We start from the raw sequence: 17621 nt of genomic DNA, 5'->3' as shown, positions 1-17621 counted from the left end.
CTTTATCTTACTCCTTCCTCTCCGTCTGCAACTTCCTCTCCTGCCGTCACCGCTCCGTCAGTCTGTCCCACCTCAGATACCGAAGAGGACGGCCGCGTCGCAGATGTTTCACTAGCTGCCGTGACGATGATCGGCGCCACCGAATCCGACTGCCTTGAGGAAGGGACCACCTTGATCTGCAGCGGAGGTGGAGCAGAGGCGGCGGCTGTGCCCCCGCTGCGTGGTTTGGCCTGCAGAGGTGGCGGCGCCTGGGCGGGCACCATCTGCTGCAGTCGGGGCGGGGGAGGGGTGCTCTGCATCTGCTGCAGCGGCGGCGGCTGGCGTGGCGACGAGGCGGTCGTGGCGGTGACAGATACGCCGCCGGAAGGCAGCGGCGTCTGCTTGATGATGATCTTGGTGACAGTGGGGGGGTTCGGAGTAGCGCTGGCGGGCGGAGGCTGTGGCTTGATGGCGCCGGTTTTGGAGCGTGTGGTGACCTGAGGCAGGTCCAGGATGATGTTGGAGGTACAGATGTTGGTGATGGTGTTCTCTTCGGGGTTGTAGTGCTGGGACCTGGTGGGGCGAGTGGTCGGAGTAGTGACGGGTGTGGATGGGACTGCGGGAGCAGGAGGTGGCGGCGATGGTTCGGTGTCCATGACTTCAATCGTGGCCTGAGGAGCATGAGATTGGCACAAAGAAGAACAAGCTGAAAAAGACGTCAGTGAGGTTACAAACCACCTGCTGCATCGTCCCGTCTAACAGCTACGCTACGCTACGTTCACGCTGCAGGGCTTAAAGCTCGACTCGAATCTTCTTGTGAAATCGATTTTTTGAGTCCGTTCACATTTCCAGTTAAATGCGACTTGTGTGTGATCTCCTGTATGAACCTGATGCGCACCGAGCCATACATCCATCCCATGATCTGTGTCGTTCAGACTGTCATGAAAAGATCAGATTCAGGTCACAGAGGGGCAAAAAAAAATCAGATTTGGGTCACTTCAGCCTGCAGTGTGAACATAGCAGGACAGCAACATGCGAGTGTTTCTCCGGCTAAATGATGTACAAATCACACCTTATAGCTGTTGTCAGCCGGTAAAGAGAAGGCTGCTTACCTCCCAAAACATCTGACTTCACCTCAGGAGTCAGATTAAAAAACGAAAACTGGGCATTTACTAGATGTTGTTATTTTGCCCCAGTAAATAAATGCAAAATTCACACACTCCTGCTTTCATATTCGAATCTGAGGCTTGTTCTGGTGTCTAACATGGGAAATGAATGAATATATGCATGAGGAGGGCCAACCATCCAAGGAGATCGATGTGGAAGGAAGGCACCTGGGTCGTGTTTTATTTGAGTATTCTTACCTCTAAAAGATGGCGCCAGATTACGCTGGAAAAAGCAGGACTTCCACCGTGCAGAGGGGCGGATTTGCTACCTTCATGTGTTATTTGATGCTACCTGGTTTGGTTTGGAGTCTGGTGGCTGCGGAAGCAACGCCATCACTTGTGCGTTTATGAGGTTAATTGCTGAGTAAATATTCAGCATGAAGCAGACTGAACTGATGTAAACATGCTTTTGAAAGTGTGTGTGTGTGTGTGGGGGGGGGGGGGGGGGGGGGGGGGGGGATCTTCTCAAAGATAAGTTGAGCCAAACGGAGATGTGAGGTGTTGCTGGAAGACCCGGGTAAACAAACAACGGGCAGCCATCACCATCATGTTACGGCTGCGTTGAGTAAAACTTTCTCCAAGTCATTTATTAACTCTGACAGCAGTCTTTCAATTTATTCATATTTAACCTGGGACATGATCCTTATTTCTTTATATTACTGAGGTTTTATTTTTACTTCATTCTGGTCTTTCTATCTATTTTATCCAGTGCTGTACAAACAGCAGGTCCTGACCAAAACTGCTAAACATAGAGAATAAATTAACATTACAAAATAAATAAATACAAAATAAGTAAAAGCACAAAGGATGAAGCAAAATAAGAGCAGAGTAAAATAAAACAGAGACCACAGACCGCTGTTTAGTGCCGCTGACTGGTTGGATATGTTACGAGACGTGGATGAGCTACAAGTTTAGTTGTCCTTGGGATCATGTTTAAGTTAATCTAAAGAATTTGAGTTATTTTTGGATATTTATCACGGAGCAACTTCCTGTTTATGGGCCGAGATAAAGAAATGGTCAGACGTTTCCTCCTGGCCCAGCTGGAAGGTAAATGCCAGGAACAGAAGGATGGTGTTGGGTTCTTGTGGACTTTCACTAACCTGAGAAACTTGGCCTGCTCTGTACTCTGCCAACGCTTTCAAATAATCCTTCTTTGCTGCTTCGTTTTTCCTTTTGTAAACCTGAGAAAGAAAGAGGAGTTATTCACCGACACGAGGAGCGTTTCAGTCTCACCACGTTTCACCGTGTCGGCTTCTTTCCCACTGAAATTAATTCTAATATTTCAAAACTGATGAGCAAATCTCAGCTAGATGTGTGAACATCCAAAAATACATTTCCCATGTTTCTATGGCAACTCCAACCCCTCTTACTTGTTTCTGCTCCTCCCCCAGACTGTCCCACATGGAGGCCACTATCTTGGAGACTTCTCCGAACGTAGCGTTGGGGTTCTGTCCTTTAATGGCTGCCTGCGTGTCCCTGAAGAACAAGGCGTAGGCCGACACAGGTTTCTGAGGCTCATTGGGGTCTTTCTTCTTTTTCCCCTTCTTCCCTCCTCCTGCCCCTCCTTTCCGTCCGACAGCCGCCGAGACGCTGGAGGTCGGAGCGGAGAGCGGCGACTCGGACAGAGAGGGATCCAGGGAGATGACTCCGGAGGAGACGCCCAGAGAGACCGGAGATTCAACAAGTACGCTCTGCTTGCCGCAGGACACGGTAAAGAGTTAAAACAGTTTAAGGTCAAAAGTTTCTGATTTTTACTGGAAATAGTTAAAAGCCTTGAAGACCCACCCTTCTGAAGTCGTCCATGTCATCATCTTGGAGTGAACTGGTGGGCGACGCTGTAGCAGACAAAGGGTTTTCTGGTGACTGAGGTCGCTGAAGTATGTTTCCACCTCCCAGACCAAGCCCCAGCTGAGCACTGAGCTCTGACTGGTCTATAGTGGTTAGCTGGTTAGATCCTAGTAAGCCCTGGCTCATGTCACCAAGCGGGACGTCGATGGTAACCGGAGACGAGCTGCTGAACTGAGAGCCGATGGGGTGACCCAGATCCTGGGAGACAGAAGGAATGAGAAAAAAGCAGCTAATATTTGAGAAATCATTTCAGACCAATGAAGATTCGTACTCCCTCACCATTCCCAGCGACGACCCCAACAGAGCACTTCCTCCCGACTGGTTCATGACTCCCAGACTCAGGTGCTCCAGCCCCTGCGAGGGGGCGCTGACATAAGTGGAAGCAAAGGATGGGTCATCCCCTTCCACCACGGCGTTGCCCGGCACCACCACGCTGTCCGAGGGACCGGTGTCCGAGAGCTCCCCGAAGTGAGACACCACATCGGACACGGTGAGAGCCGAGTCTGGGTCCAGAGAGATGGGAGGGATCTCAAACTCCTCATCACCGAGGCTGGGAGTGTGGAACGTCTGAAGAGCAGGCGAGGCCAAAAGAAGAGAGGGATGAAAAGTAGACGAGGAGGGAAAAAGAAGAGAGGGAGGAAAAGTAGACCAGGAGGGAAAAAGAAGAGAGGGATGAAAAGTAGACCAGGAGGGAAAAAAGAACAGAGGGATGAAAAGTAGACCAGGAGGGAAAAAAGAACAGAGGGATGAAAAGTAGACGAGGAGGAAAAAGAAGAGAGGGATGAAAAGTAGACGAGGAGGAAAAAAGAACAGAGGGATGAAAAGTAGACGAGGAGGAAAAAGAAGAGAAGGAATGAAAAGTAGACGAGGAGGGAAAAAGAAGAAGAGAAGGAATGAAAAGTAGACGAAGAGGAAAAAAGAAGAAGAGAAGGAAAAAAGAAGAAGAGAAGGAATGAAAAGTAGACGAGGAGGGAAAAAGAAGAAGAGAAGGAATGAAAAGTAGACGAGGAGGAAAAAAAGAAGAAGAGAAGGAATGAAAAGTAGACGAGGAGGAAAAAAAGAAGAGAAGAAATGAAAAGTAGACGAGGAGGAAAAAAGAAGAAGAGAAGGAATGAAAAGTAGACGAAGAGGAAAAAAGAAGAAGAGAAGGAATGAAAAGTAGACGAAGAGGGAAAAAGAAGAAGAGAAGGAATGAAAAGTAGACGAGGAGGGAAAAAGAAGAAGAGAAGGAATGAAAAGTAGACGAAGAGGGAAAAGAAGAAGAGAAGGAATGAAAAGTAGACGAGGAGGGAAAAAAGGAGAAGAGAAGGAATGAAAAGTAGACGAGAAGGAAAAAAGAAGAGGAGGGATGAAAAGTAGACGAAGAGGAAAAAGAAGAGAGGGATGAAAAGTAGACGAAGAGGAAAAAAGAAGAGAAGGAATGAAAAGTAGACGAGGAGGGAAAAAAGAACAGAGGGATGAAAAGTAGACGAAGAGGAAAAAAGAAGAGAGGGATGAAAAGTAGACGAAGAGGAAAAAAGAAGAGAGGGATGAAAAGTAGACGAAGAGGAAAAAAGAAGAGAAGGAATGAAAGTAGACGAGGAGGAAAAAAGAAGAGAAGGAATGAAAAGTAGACGAAGAGGAAAAAAGAAGAAGAGAAGGAATGAAAAGTAGACGAGGAGGAAAAAAGGAGAAGAGAAGGAATGAAAAGTAGACGAGGAGGGAAAAAGAAGAAGAGAAGGAATGAAAAGTAGACGAGGAGGAAAAAAGGAGAAGAGAAGGAATGAAAAGTAGACGAGGAGGGAAAAAAGAAGAGAAGGAATGAAAAGTAGACGAAGAGCAAAAAAGAAGAAGAGAAGGAATGAAAAGTAGACGAAGAGGAAAAAAGAAGAAGAGAAGGAATGAAAAGTAGACGAGGAGGAAAAAAGAAGAAGAGAAGGAATGAAAAGTAGACGAGGAGGGAAAAAAGAAGAGAAGGAATGAAAAGTAGACGAGGAGGAAAAAAGAAGAGAAGGAATGAAAAGTAGACGAGGAGGGAAAAAAGAAGAAGAGAAGGAATGAAAAGTAGACGAGGAGGAAAAAAGAAGAGAAGGAATGAAAAGTAGACGAGGAGGGAAAAAGAAGAAGAGAAGGAATGAAAAGTAGACGAGGAGGAAAAAAGAAGAGAAGGAATGAAAAGTAGACGAGGAGGAAAAAAGAAGAGAAGGAATGAAAAGTAGACGAGGAGGAAAAAAGGAGAAGAGAAGGAATGAAAAGTAGACGAAGAGGAAAAAAAGAACGAGAAGGAATGAAAAGTAGACGAGGAGGGAAAAAAGAAGAGAAGGAATGAAAAGTAGACGAAGAGGAAAAAAGAAGCAGAGGGAATGAAAAGTAGACGAGGAGGGAAAAAAGAAGAGAGGGATGAAAAGTAGACGAGGAGGGAAAAAAGAAGAGAAGGAATGAAAAGTAGACGAGGAGGAAAAAAGGAGAAGAGAAGGAATGAAAAGTAGACGAGGAGGGAAAAAGGAGAAGAGAAGGAATGAAAAGTAGACGAAGAGGAAAAAAGAAGCAGAGAGGAATGAAAAGTAGACGAGGAGGAAAAAGAAGAAGAGAAGGAATGAAAAGTAGACGAGGAGGAAAAAGGAGAAGAGAAGGAATGAAAAGTAGACGAGGAGGAAAAAGAAGAAGAGAAGGAATGAAAAGTAGACGAAGAGGAAAAAGAAGAAGAGAAGAAATGAAAAGTAGACGAGGAGGGAAAAAGAAGAAGAGAAGGAATGAAAAGTAGACGAAGAGGGAAAAAGAAGAAGAGAAGGAATGAAAAGTAGACGAGGAGGAAAAAAGAAGAGAAGGAATGAAAAGTAGACGAGGAGGAAAAAAGAAGAGAAGGAATGAAAAGTAGACGAAGAGGGAAAAAGAAGAAGAGAAGGAATGAAAAGTAGATGAAGAGGAAAAAAGAAGAAGAGAAGGAATGAAAAGTAGACGAGGAGGAAAAAAGAAGAGAAGGAATGAAAAGTAGACGAGGAGGAAAAAAGGAGAAGAGAAGGAATGAAAAGTAGATGAGGAGGAAAAAAGAAGAAGAGAAGGAATGAAAAGTAGACGAGGAGGAAAAAAGAAGAAGAGAAGGAATGAAAAGTAGACGAGGAGGGAAAAAGAAGAAGAGAAGGAATGAAAAGTAGACGAGGAGGGAAAAAGAAGAAGAGAAGGAATGAAAAGTAGACGAGGAGGGAAAAAGAAGAAGAGAAGGAATGAAAAGTAGACGAAGAGGAAAAAGAAGAAGAGAAGGAATGAAAAGTAGACGAGGAGGAAAAAAGAAGAGAAGGAATGAAAAGTAGACGAAGAGGAAAAAAGAAGAAGAGAAGGAATGAAAAGTAGACGAGGAGGAAAAAAGAAGAGAAGGAATGAAAAGTAGACGAAGAGGAAAAAAGAAGAAGAGAAGGAATGAAAGTAGACGAGGAGGAAAAAAGAAGAAGAGAAGGAATGAAAAGTAGACGAGGAGGAAAAAAGAAGAGAAGGAATGAAAAGTAGACGAAGAGGAAAAAAGAAGAAGAGAAGGAATGAAAAGTAGACGAGGAGGAAAAAAGAAGAAGAGAAGGAATGAAAAGTAGACGAGGAGGGAAAAAGAAGAAGAGAAGGAATGAAAAGTAGACGAAGAGGAAAAAAGAAGAAGAGAAGGAATGAAAAGTAGACGAGGAGGGAAAAAAGAAGAAGAGAAGGAATGAAAAGTAGACGAAGAGGAAAAAAGAAGAAGAGAAGGAATGAAAAGTAGACGAAGAGGGAAAAAGAAGAAGAGAAGGAATGAAAAGTAGACGAAGAGGAAAAAAGAAGAAGAGAAGGAATGAAAAGTAGACGAGGAGGAAAAAAGAAGAAGAGAAGGAATGAAAGTAGACGAGGAGGAAAAAGAAGAGAAGGAATGAAAAGTAGACGAGGAGGAAAAAAGAAGAAGAGAAGGAATGAAAAGTAGACGAGGAGGGAAAAAGAAGAAGAGAAGGAATGAAAAGTAGACGAGGAGGAAAAAAGAAGAAGAGAAGGAATGAAAAGTAGACGAGGAGGAAAAAAGAAGAGAAGGAATGAAAAGTAGACGAAGAGGAAAAAAGAAGAAGAGAAGGAATGAAAAGTAGACGAAGAGGGAAAAAGAAGAAGAGAAGGAATGAAAAGTAGACGAAGAGGAAAAAAGAAGAAGAGAAGGAATGAAAAGTAGACGAAGAGGAAAAAAGAAGAAGAGAAGGAATGAAAAGTAGACGAAGAGGGAAAAAAGAAGAAGAGAAGGAATGAAAGTAGACGAGGAGGAAAAAGAAGAAGAGAAGGAATGAAAAGTAGACGAAGAGGAAAAAAGAAGAAGAGAAGGAATGAAAAGTAGACGAGGAGGAAAAAGAAGAAGAGAAGGAATGAAAAGTAGACGAGGAGGAAAAAAGAAGAAGAGAAGGAATGAAAAGTAGACGAGGAGGGAAAAAAGAAGAAGAGAAGGAATGAAAAGTAGACGAGGAGGGAAAAAGAAGAAGAGAAGGAATGAAAAGTAGACGAGGAGGAAAAAAGAAGAAGAGAAGGAATGAAAAGTAGACGAAGAGGGAAAAAGAAGAAGAGAAGGAATGAAAAGTAGACGAAGAGGAAAAAAGAAGAAGAGAAGGAATGAAAAGTAGACGAGGAGGGAAAAAGAAGAAGAGAAGGAATGAAAAGTAGACGAAGAGGAAAAAAGAAGAAGAGAAGGAATGAAAAGTAGACGAAGAGGGAAAAAGAAGAAGAGAAGGAATGAAAAGTAGACGAGGAGGGAAAAAGAAGAAGAGAAGGAATGAAAAGTAGACGAAGAGGAAAAAAGAAGAAGAGAAGGAATGAAAAGTAGACGAGGAGGAAAAAAGAAGAAGAGAAGGAATGAAAAGTAGACGAGGAGGAAAAAAGAAGAAGAGAAGGAATGAAAAGTAGACGAGGAGGAAAAAAGAAGAAGAGAAGGAATGAAAAGTAGACGAGGAGGGAAAAAGAAGAAGAGAAGGAATGAAAAGTAGACGAGGAGGAAAAAAGAAGAAGAGAAGGAATGAAAAGTAGACGAAGAGGAAAAAAGAAGAGAAGGAATGAAAAGTAGAGGAGGAAAAAAGGAGAAGAACACAGGTTAGGGAAAACAGCAGGAAAGGAGTCGGTAACTATTTGAAAAGAGGAAATTGAGGACAAAATGAAAAAACTAGCTCACTTTAATCCCTCTTGGTCACCATGGTAACCCATTCTGCACAACTTAAACAGGGTGAAATTAAACTGATAATATTACAGCGTTACTACTGGGGACTCTTCAGATGGGTCAGACAGTAGAAAAAGGGCCTTTCTGCACCTCGTAAGGTCCTGCCCTCTGATTGGGCCATTTGGCCGTGGCGGGCTAGAACTTCTGGAGATCCAGACAGGAGTGGTTCTACCTGGATCTCCTCACTTGTGTCTTTTGGAAGATAAAACCAAGATCCCGACCCCAGCTGTGCTGATGGTTGAAAATCATATCATACGAGGTTATGCTGGCCGGAGTGGGAAGATTTCATGGTTTAGCTCCCCTCTAATTAATAACACGACACAGTACAGCTGGATGGTGATGTTGAGGTATCTCTTTCTAAAATGTCTTTCTCAATCTCGTTTCTTTTTCCTTTTCAGAGTTTTGGATGTGTGATTTCTCTCTTTCTTGTATGGTGAGCTGCATTTTACTATCTATAGATTATCAAAAGTGGTGAGATCATTGGAAACAATGATTATAAGCCTGAGAAAGAGACGACTGTAATGACTGTAAAGTGTAACTAATTAAACTGATTGGCTTGATTAACAAATCCCTCCATGTCTCTGATGATGCCACATGGAAATGACTTGTTACGGATTCTGCTCTAATTTCTAACAGCTGGAAACGTTGATAACAGAAGCAGAACCGACTAAAACTAAGCTGGAAACCAGTGAGACAGGATGGTTTCCGTCCACGCCGCTGCCCGGCCGCTCGGTGAGAATCCTGACGACGGCAACGAAAAGCCCGAGCACAATATCACCACTGCAGGTTTAGATCATCGGTGTCCGGACAGAAAACAAGGTTTCAGTACAATGACAAGGTTTTGGGACGCAGCATTTTAAAAGCCAGTCACCGTATCCTGGCTTCATTCATACCCTTCCACTCCAAGACAGCAAAAAAAAGGAAACTTCAAAGTTCTTTTTTCCAGGGTCAAAGAAGCTCTTCAGTTATTTGCCTGACTTGTTTCTTTAACTTCTTCATGGACGAGGATGTAGCAGAGGTAACAGATTTTATCTGCATATCACATTTATAAAAACCCGTGTAAAGAACTGACAGCATCTCTGAACATTAAGACTGTGCTAATTCAAGACCCAAAACATTTCCAAGAAGACTCATTCCTCTCCTTTCCTCACCTGGCGACCAGGTGGGATGAGCCGTTCGTATTCTGATCTGCTGTCTGAGTGAATGGATTTACAAACTCCAACAGACTCAGTGAGGGTGGAAAGGTTCATCTGAGCTCTAAAACAACAACAAGCTGCAGTCTTTGCATGGACTTATGCAACAAAGAGGAGTTCAGATGCTCCACAACAGTCTCAGCTCATCAATGATGCAGCGTTGAGGGAGGAAATTTACCAAAATTCACTCAGCCACACAATGTTGGTTCATTTCGAACTTTTATAGAGATATAAAGACGGGATGACCCGATCCAGACGAATCATTTACTATAATATTTCTTTATTACTTTTAATATTTTACACCAGCTTGGAGACAGAAGTTAAAGAGTCGGGGGTGAGTATTTTTAAATTTTCAGGTAATTCATTTTTGATGTGTAAAGGCTTGTTTTGCTTTTAATATGCATGAAATGACTCGTGATTAAATTTCTTAATCTTGTAAAGCTCTTTGTATTGGCTTTGGCATGAAAAGGGCTTTATAAATAAAGTTTGATATAAGAAAGGCCTGGTCTGACACCCTTATCCCGTACATGACATCGGACTGGGGCTATAACACATGCAGTAGTTCGGAAAATCAGCAGCAGCACGCCCGAACTTTGCTAGAGAGGAAGTTATTTTATATTCATTCATTAAATTTTCCTGAAATACTGAGCAATTTGACCTCTTCAGGCCTCCGTATCTGATAGTAAAAATGACCTCTTTCTTCTCAGAACACTGAAAAAAGATTAAAAATGGATAAAATGTTATATTAAGTGGCTTTAAATCAAGCTTAAAACTGTTTCCGAACTAAGAAAGCAGTGCTGTGTGAAACGCCGCCGATCCTGTCCTCAGCGTTCGTGTGTGTGGACGTCTCACACTGATAAAACATAAGATAATCAGACAAAGATTTGAAGTAGTCTCTTAGTTTCCTTAGCAGTTATTTGTAATGAATAATGTGGATTTATATTAACTGGAAAACAATGAACCGGCCCCAAACAAAGAAAGCCGAATTTAATTAAACAGATTTTCATGTCTTCCAGGAGGAGATGGGTTTGGTTTAGAAATCTAACCCTTCCAGTCCCACTAAACGAAGATGAAAATGAAGATGCTGGTCAAGCTGCTGCAGAGATGATCCGACCCGAATGAACAAATATGAGAAAATGACAGAACCGTGTGAAAGCAGCCGAATCCAGGACAGACGACTGGTGAGACACGTTATCGAGTCCAAACTGAACCGGTACAGCCACTCGACAGCAGATTGCATAAGTTAACATGCTGCGGGTGTATTAGGCCTTTACATGAGTTTAGTCCTATTTTTCTCGGTTTTAAAGCCTCAATGAGCCGAACAGAGATCAAACATTTAAAAACCATCCATACAGATAAACACACTCTTACAAAAGCTCAATTCCACAAATTTAAGGATTTAAAAACAACACTAATGACTCGGTTGCACTAATTACATTATTTTAAACATAAGAGCTTAAATTGAAGGCGACCGGGTGCTTTTTAAAACACTCTTTATTCATGCGGTCCGGAGCAGCGAGGAGGGCCCAGACAGCAGAAACCGAACAACCACTTCACAACACAGAAGAGCAGCACGTCAGGACGAGACTCAGCCGCCACCTGCATGTTGAGGACAAGCGGCATTCTTATGAGGACAGGAAGGTAAACCTTGGACAGGGAAGACAGACGGCCGGAGAAGATGAGAAAAAACAACATGGAACAGAGGAGGTGGTCTCAGGTTTCATCCGTCCACCACCTACAGCGCAGCCTTGACCCTCAGCTTAAAAACCATTCGCACCTTGTGACCACATCACATGTTGGTCGGGCAGGTGAGCAGACACAGGATGGGTGGCTGGTCAACACCCCTCCAGGAAGAAGGGCCAAACAACAGCCAGTGTAGAAGTAGAGGAGCCTTTTGGATGACAGGAGACAAGACATCCAGCTGCCTTCGATTCAAGCTCTTAGGACAGGGTTATTCAACTGGTGGTCCACGGGCCAGAACCGGCCCATCAGCACGGTTCGTTCACTGCTTGGTGATGAGAAGAGACATTTCAGCTCCAGACGGCAGCAATGCAGTTTGATGTGCGTGTAGACCACAAACCTCCTGAAACATCAGGCGATCTACCGCAGAGGTGAGGATGAGGCGGCGTGAAGAGGAGGAGGTCCTCTGCTGCTGCAGGCCGGTCCTACCAGCTGTTCTCTGAGGGCGAGAACGTGGAGCTGCTGGATGAGTGGGAAAGTCTGCTTTTTGGGAAGTCATTACGTCTGTCTGCTGCTGATGTTTAAACCACAGAAAGTCCCTGCAATCTTAAAAACTACGGCTTCCTGTTTGGTTCAAATGCGCAGTAAGAAATATTATGAAATAAGTAAATACTACAATAAATAACTGCATGAAGTAATACATCCCTGAGAACACCTCAATTCCACAGACCTAGATTCAGTCGGGTAAGTAGACCTGGTGTCTCTAAACTATTCAATACTTGGAATTAAACAGCCACTGTGATCTTTTAAAGAAAAACTTAGGTAACATGCAGAATAACGTCTTCTTCCTTTGGACTGATGATTAACTGTAAATGTGGGGATAAATAGATGCCTCGGTATACGTCTCTGCTTTCTGATGCGTGCATAACACACACATCAGAAATGCTGAGACAATCTCAGTTTCTGCTCGATGAATAAAGATAATGTGCAGAGGAACTTCAAGATGAGCCACGCCAACACCCCCCAGGTTCAGGTGCTCGCCAGACAAAAAATAAAAATAAACGCCTACTTAAAAGTTCTTTATGCACTTAAACAAAAAAAGGTCCCAAGAGCTGTACTAGAAACAGAGTTTAAAACCACACACCGGTTCTGTCTCTTATGTACACTGAAAGCCAGCAGGTGATGTTTGCTGTGCTTCCAGCGACGCTGCTTTAAATAAAAAGGTTTGGTGCTTTCTGCTAATCCAGGGGGAGTAACAGTGAAGGGGAACTTCGGCCCCCACGGGAAAAAGTAGCTGAAAAGAATCGACACCAACGTATTGTTATGATCTGGATGCCTTATAAAAGTTTTAAAAATGGATAGATTGGTTACAACAGGCTGTATGCATTTACCAAGCAAACCGTTCGGTCAGCAGGTGATTCTCTTAAAACAGCTGATCTCTTATCTCGAACCAGGTGAGGCATCCCGGCGATACACCTCAGCAATGAGTGGAACACACTGAAAAGCCAAAATAATAATAATGCCACACACACTGATCCAGGTCTTTAATGTGGATAAGAATAAATCTTTCTTTCCTTCATTACTGAGTTGACGGTTTTATGGTTTCCATGTTGGCCGGATGACATGACGCTGCATAAATATGTAGTACGAAGATGTATCCCATATGTTTCGACTTCAAAGGTCAAACTAGAAACTCACGAGCAGCCCTGAGCTGAGAAAAAGTGTCCGAAGGGAAGGGAAGCTTCACAGCGGCAAACAAACTCGAATACCATTAGACAAGATTAGCCCTACCTCAGAAGAAGAGAGGAAGGGATGGCCGGACCCAGAAATGGCCAGGTAGTTGTCACTGCCTCCAGGGAACTGAAACATACAGGTGTACAAGTTAGAGAGTCGAGTTCCTAAACCATACTTTTTATTTCCCTGGTTTTCATCTTCCTTGACTGAACCAAAACAAAAACAGGCAAACATGATGATTATCACAGAAACTGAGCAGGTGATCCATTCCTGACTTGACAAGTCTGCAGCACTGTGGTGAACCTAGCAGAGAACAGAGTTATGGAAGGTCCACTGTGCCTGACAGTGGTGCACGTGGCGTTCGCAAATTTAGCAACAGCCAATCAAAAAGCAGTCAGTCTAGCAAATCTGCTTCCACTAGAGAAAAGGTTGAACTCCTCATTTTCTACTGCATGAACGCCAGCCCATCCAGAGGAAAGAGATGCACAGACATGGACGTGGAGCCCTTTACTGACAACCTAAACGCGGCTCAATGATATCCAGAAACTACTTATTAGCAAGCCTTGGCCCGGATGTGGATACACACCGGCATCTTAGTCAAAAATCAGCTGTTTCTGAAGTCATTAGCATGTGATAAAAACAAATAAAGACTCGTGTGCGGTGTTTTAAATGACCTAAAGACTAGAGCCGCCTACATGAAGACACGGGCTGGTCCCGCTTCACTAACAACTTGTGATGAGTCATGATTAATGACACAGACCTTCATGGTTCTGGTCTTTGGCGGTAAATGTGCGTGTGAAAACGATGTTTTAGTTCCTTAGTGAACTGCCTCTCGTCACCTTGTTGTCAGAGTCAAATCCATTGAAGGACTGTGGATCCAGGAACTCAGGACCACCGTGCTGCCCGGCACCGTCCGTCAAATCCGAATAAAAATTCAGGTCCATCCTTTCAGCTGGGCCTCATGTGTTAGCTAAGAAGCAAGGTTTAAGTTATGCGGTTTACCGAATTTTCTTTCTTTGGTTTCTCCTGGATTTTTGTGGCAGCCGTTTCAGAAAGCCGTTACTACCCAGCCCCCGGTGCCGCCACAAGGTTAGCTGTTATTCAAACAGCCGTCACCGCTGACAGCTCCGGTGGAAATGACGGTAAACCGAGAACGTGCGGGTCAGCAGCTGTGCCCAAAATAACCTCCCCTTGTCTGGCTAGCTACCGGGGTAACGTGGCGGTTAACGGTCTTTCTTGCTGACTACCACGGTTTAGCTTTAGCTGGCTTTGACGCAAAGCTGCGGTACTCTCTCCGCCAACGGCCAGACGTCCGTACGCTTACGGGACCCAAACGTGCCATTCAATCAGACTCGTCCGCGTGCATTTCACGGGGGGACTGCTAATGACGTTGAACACGTGTAGTGAGAAAAACGACCGTGATCGGTTCAAAGTGTCTGACAGCGGAGGAAAACAGCAAATCCCCGGTTTCTGCTTCGTGCTGGCCCGGGCCAGGGTGCTCAATGGATCCCGAAACACGGATCATGGATGGGATGAATGAGAGCAGGCAAGTGAATCGGAAAGACACCGGATATGGGAAATAGGAGTTTCAAAATAAAATAACATTGTGGATCCCCCCCCTTCGTTGACACAATGCATTTCATAGCCTTTTATCCGCTATTTTAGCCTTTCCCTGAACTAACCACATTATTCCGACTCTGACCTTAAAACCAAGTCTTGATCCTTAAAAAAAAAAAAAAGGAAAAAATATAATAATTTTGCAGCTATTGGACCAAGCAACCAGACTACATCCATCTGCCAGAGCAGTGCTGTATTTTTCAACTGTGTTCCCAATCCACAACCAAACGGCTTCTCTCTTGCAAACAAACATGAACAATCCAAGAAAATTAGGTGCTGATCACAGCGAAAGAAGGCTCATCAGTTTAGACTACACACTGAAGATTTAGACCAATGCAAGCAATCTGAGCGTGATGACCATCCGAAAGGGAAAAGCATATCTTTTCTAATCTAGGAGAAAGCATCTCATTGTTAGATTTCATTGCTGATGACATTAAGATTACCATATCCATTTCATTCTGTATGAGCCATATGATAAAGATGGCATATCATGCCAGCACATTCAGTGTGTCAGCTACTTTTGTTAGATAGATAGATAGATAGATAGATAGATAGATAGATAGATAGATAGATAGATAGATAGATAGATAGATAGATAGATAGAAGTATTGTGGTGATATTAGAGTTTATGTCACACATGGAGGGAAATACATTTAACAAGATAAATGTGCCACTTAGGAAATACATGACCTGCAATAATTTCCTGGTAAATGTTCAGCCTTGACTGAAATATGTTAATTATTCATTTATTACTGCTATTTAGCATCCAGACAACACTGTTGGGTTTGTAACAACCATATGATTAAAGTTGGTGTACGTGTGCATGCATTGCTGGATCTGAATACGGCATGTGGTGCATGCGCTTACTGATTATTTAAAAGGCATGCAGACTCCTCATAATTGGTTTGCTGCTTGTTTTTACAAGCCAGTAAAAACCGGATACAGATTTAGACATGCATCAGTATGGTGACCATGCAGACAAAATAAGTAGGATATGGACTGTAGTTAAAAAGAGAACAAGTTTTTTGAAGATGATTCGCCTCAAATTAAAGAGCCACATCCTTGACGGGGTAGGCAAACAAGAAAAGAAAAAGTGGCCCTGATGCCTTCTGTAAAACAGGGTGAAAAGCAACGCAGACATTGATGTCTGACTGGTTCAGCTGGGTACGTTTTCAACACAAACAGTTTGGAGCCTGGTGGGACTGATGCTCCTGTGACTGTTATTTTGCAGGTGTTACAAGAATCAAGCTGCCTTCCAAGATGTACAAGAGCTTTAATGGTCCTGCACAACGATTTGTAATTCAGTTAAATTTACTTTCATTTATTGTGCATCAAGATGCAACTAAAGTCACCATGACTTAGGGTCATAATGCAAGATACCAAACAGCAATAGGATATGAAATAAGCCAGAGTGGGCAACCATCTGCCTCTACCAGAAAGTTTTCTGTGTTTGAGGTCATCTAAAGTACGTGTCCAAGTAGCAATCTAACAGCAAACAGATGTTTATTGTCAAGACTTTCTTATGCCAGTCACATTTTAATTTAAATGGCCCAGAACCTAAAACATATCCTGTGACCATAGGTGTGTCTAGAAAATTTAGGATGGAGGGTCCAGGCAGGCAGGAAATATGAACAGATTATTTCAGCCAAAGTAGTAATCTAATTTAAAAGGTAAAGCAAATTTTGTAAAAGCAAACAGCCAATGATATATTTTTAATCAACAATTATTTACTTATTGTATGGCTTTAATTATGCTACACAATTAATTTTTCTTCAATGGTAACAAGAAGAACATTTATTATTAGTGTTTCTTAAACATTCTTCGGGCCATTTAATTTGCACATCCCTCTAGTCATCAATCTGGAGGGTCACGATTTTTACATCCTTTTCATGAAATGTTAACAGTTTGGGCAGACAAATATTATCAACCACGCAGGCAGTTGATAAAATTATGCTGTATAAATGCTGCATTATGATAACAAACATGTAGAAGTATAAATATAACATCCTACGTTCACTTGCACTTGGGCCTTTGAGGTCTACCCAGATAAAGATCTAATCATTTGTTAAAATTCGATTGTCTATTTTGGGTCGGGACCAAGGGTGGGAGGAGGGCTTGGGAAAGCAGATTTTAGGGGTGGTCTATACTTCACCGGGCCACATTTCTGGTCCCACCCTTGCCCCAACAGTTTCACTTTACTGAGCTTTTGACAGAACAGGCTTTACGCCCGCTAATTTTATCTTGAAAGCCCAGACAGGAAGTTGGGTGTTGACATACATGCCCTATCTGGTCGGAGCCGGAATGAATTTTTAATTAACAGTTACATTCTTATTATGGTTAATAATGATGTTTGGAGTACCATAATTGACAGGTGACAAATGTTTGCTGTCAAACAGGCCTGGTAATAACGCTTTAACTTATACAGCCCAGCAGGCAGGTTCATTTAGCTTTTATTCCAGCTAATCTTACCCCCGTTCTTCACTTGGTTCCGTCCAGAGCAACGTACAAGCTAAGAAGTTTGTACATTTGTCACGACGGACTGCCGGTAAAACTATGTCCCTTCCACCATATGGGCAGATAATAAACATCTGATGTCTTTATACTGTTATGCGACTTTAATAACTAATTAAACCACCGTGAAAACATCGTGTTAACGGAACAATTAGTTGAGATTCAGATCACGGCTCTAGAGAAATCCCGGTCGGAGTCTAAGTGGTAAACTAGACTAGACCCAGTTAAATAGACATTTAAATAAAGGGGTGTAATTAATCAGGCCAGAACCGGGTCATCTGCTCCCAAAGAGAAGGCCATCATTGTTGTGTTTGTGACAACCAAAGATCGTGTGCTGTAGTTACCAATCATAAAAATGTGATTATTTTATTGTGTCAAAAAGTTTCTAATACCATCTAGTCTTACCTCCATGTTCACCCCGAAATCTGATTCACGTTTTGATTTAATCCCACTTTTTGCTAGTGTGAACTTCGCTTACAACTGATTTCCTCAAATATCACAACATGGCACCGGCTTCCGGATTGAATGCGTACGTGGAAATGACCTCATCACGCAAAACAGTACGTCACCGTACCTAAATTAAAAGTCTGAAAATGTCAGCTGTCCATACTTTGACTAAATTAAATACTTGTACCAACATCATTACATTTAAACGATAAAATATCCGGACATTTTGAAAATAAATAAATAAACAATGAAATAAATAATAAT

The 17621-nt window shown here is 42.8% G+C and overlaps 1 protein-coding gene across 3 annotated transcripts in view; it reads right to left on the bottom strand.

The window, feature by feature from the left end:
- Positions 1-17428, bottom strand: part of tox4b (TOX high mobility group box family member 4 b) — a 22884-nt gene extending 5456 nt beyond the window's left edge. The window contains exons 1-7 of one of the 3 annotated variants that reach the window (XM_041986728.1): positions 17316-17428; positions 12840-12908; positions 3273-3560; positions 2931-3191; positions 2516-2836; positions 2246-2326; positions 12-650 (exon numbers count right to left, since the gene is read on the bottom strand). In XM_041986728.1, the coding sequence (XP_041842662.1) occupies positions 12-650; positions 2246-2326; positions 2516-2836; positions 2931-3191; positions 3273-3560; positions 12840-12908; positions 17316-17321 (1665 nt within the window). In that variant the 5' untranslated portion in view covers positions 17322-17428. Of the gene's footprint in view, positions 1-11; positions 651-2245; positions 2327-2515; positions 2837-2930; positions 3192-3272; positions 3561-12839; positions 12909-13621; positions 14341-17315 lie in introns of those variants that run through there. The other 2 variants (XM_041986727.1, XM_041986730.1) reach the window with 2 other exon arrangements.
- Positions 17429-17621: the final 193 nt, after the last annotated feature.

The sequence above is a fragment of the Melanotaenia boesemani genome, chromosome 5, assembly GCF_017639745.1.
Source record: "Melanotaenia boesemani isolate fMelBoe1 chromosome 5, fMelBoe1.pri, whole genome shotgun sequence".
NCBI lineage: Eukaryota > Metazoa > Chordata > Actinopteri > Atheriniformes > Melanotaeniidae > Melanotaenia > Melanotaenia boesemani.
The sequence above is the reverse complement of the archived record's forward strand: the minus strand, read 5'-3'. Positions and strand labels throughout refer to the sequence as shown.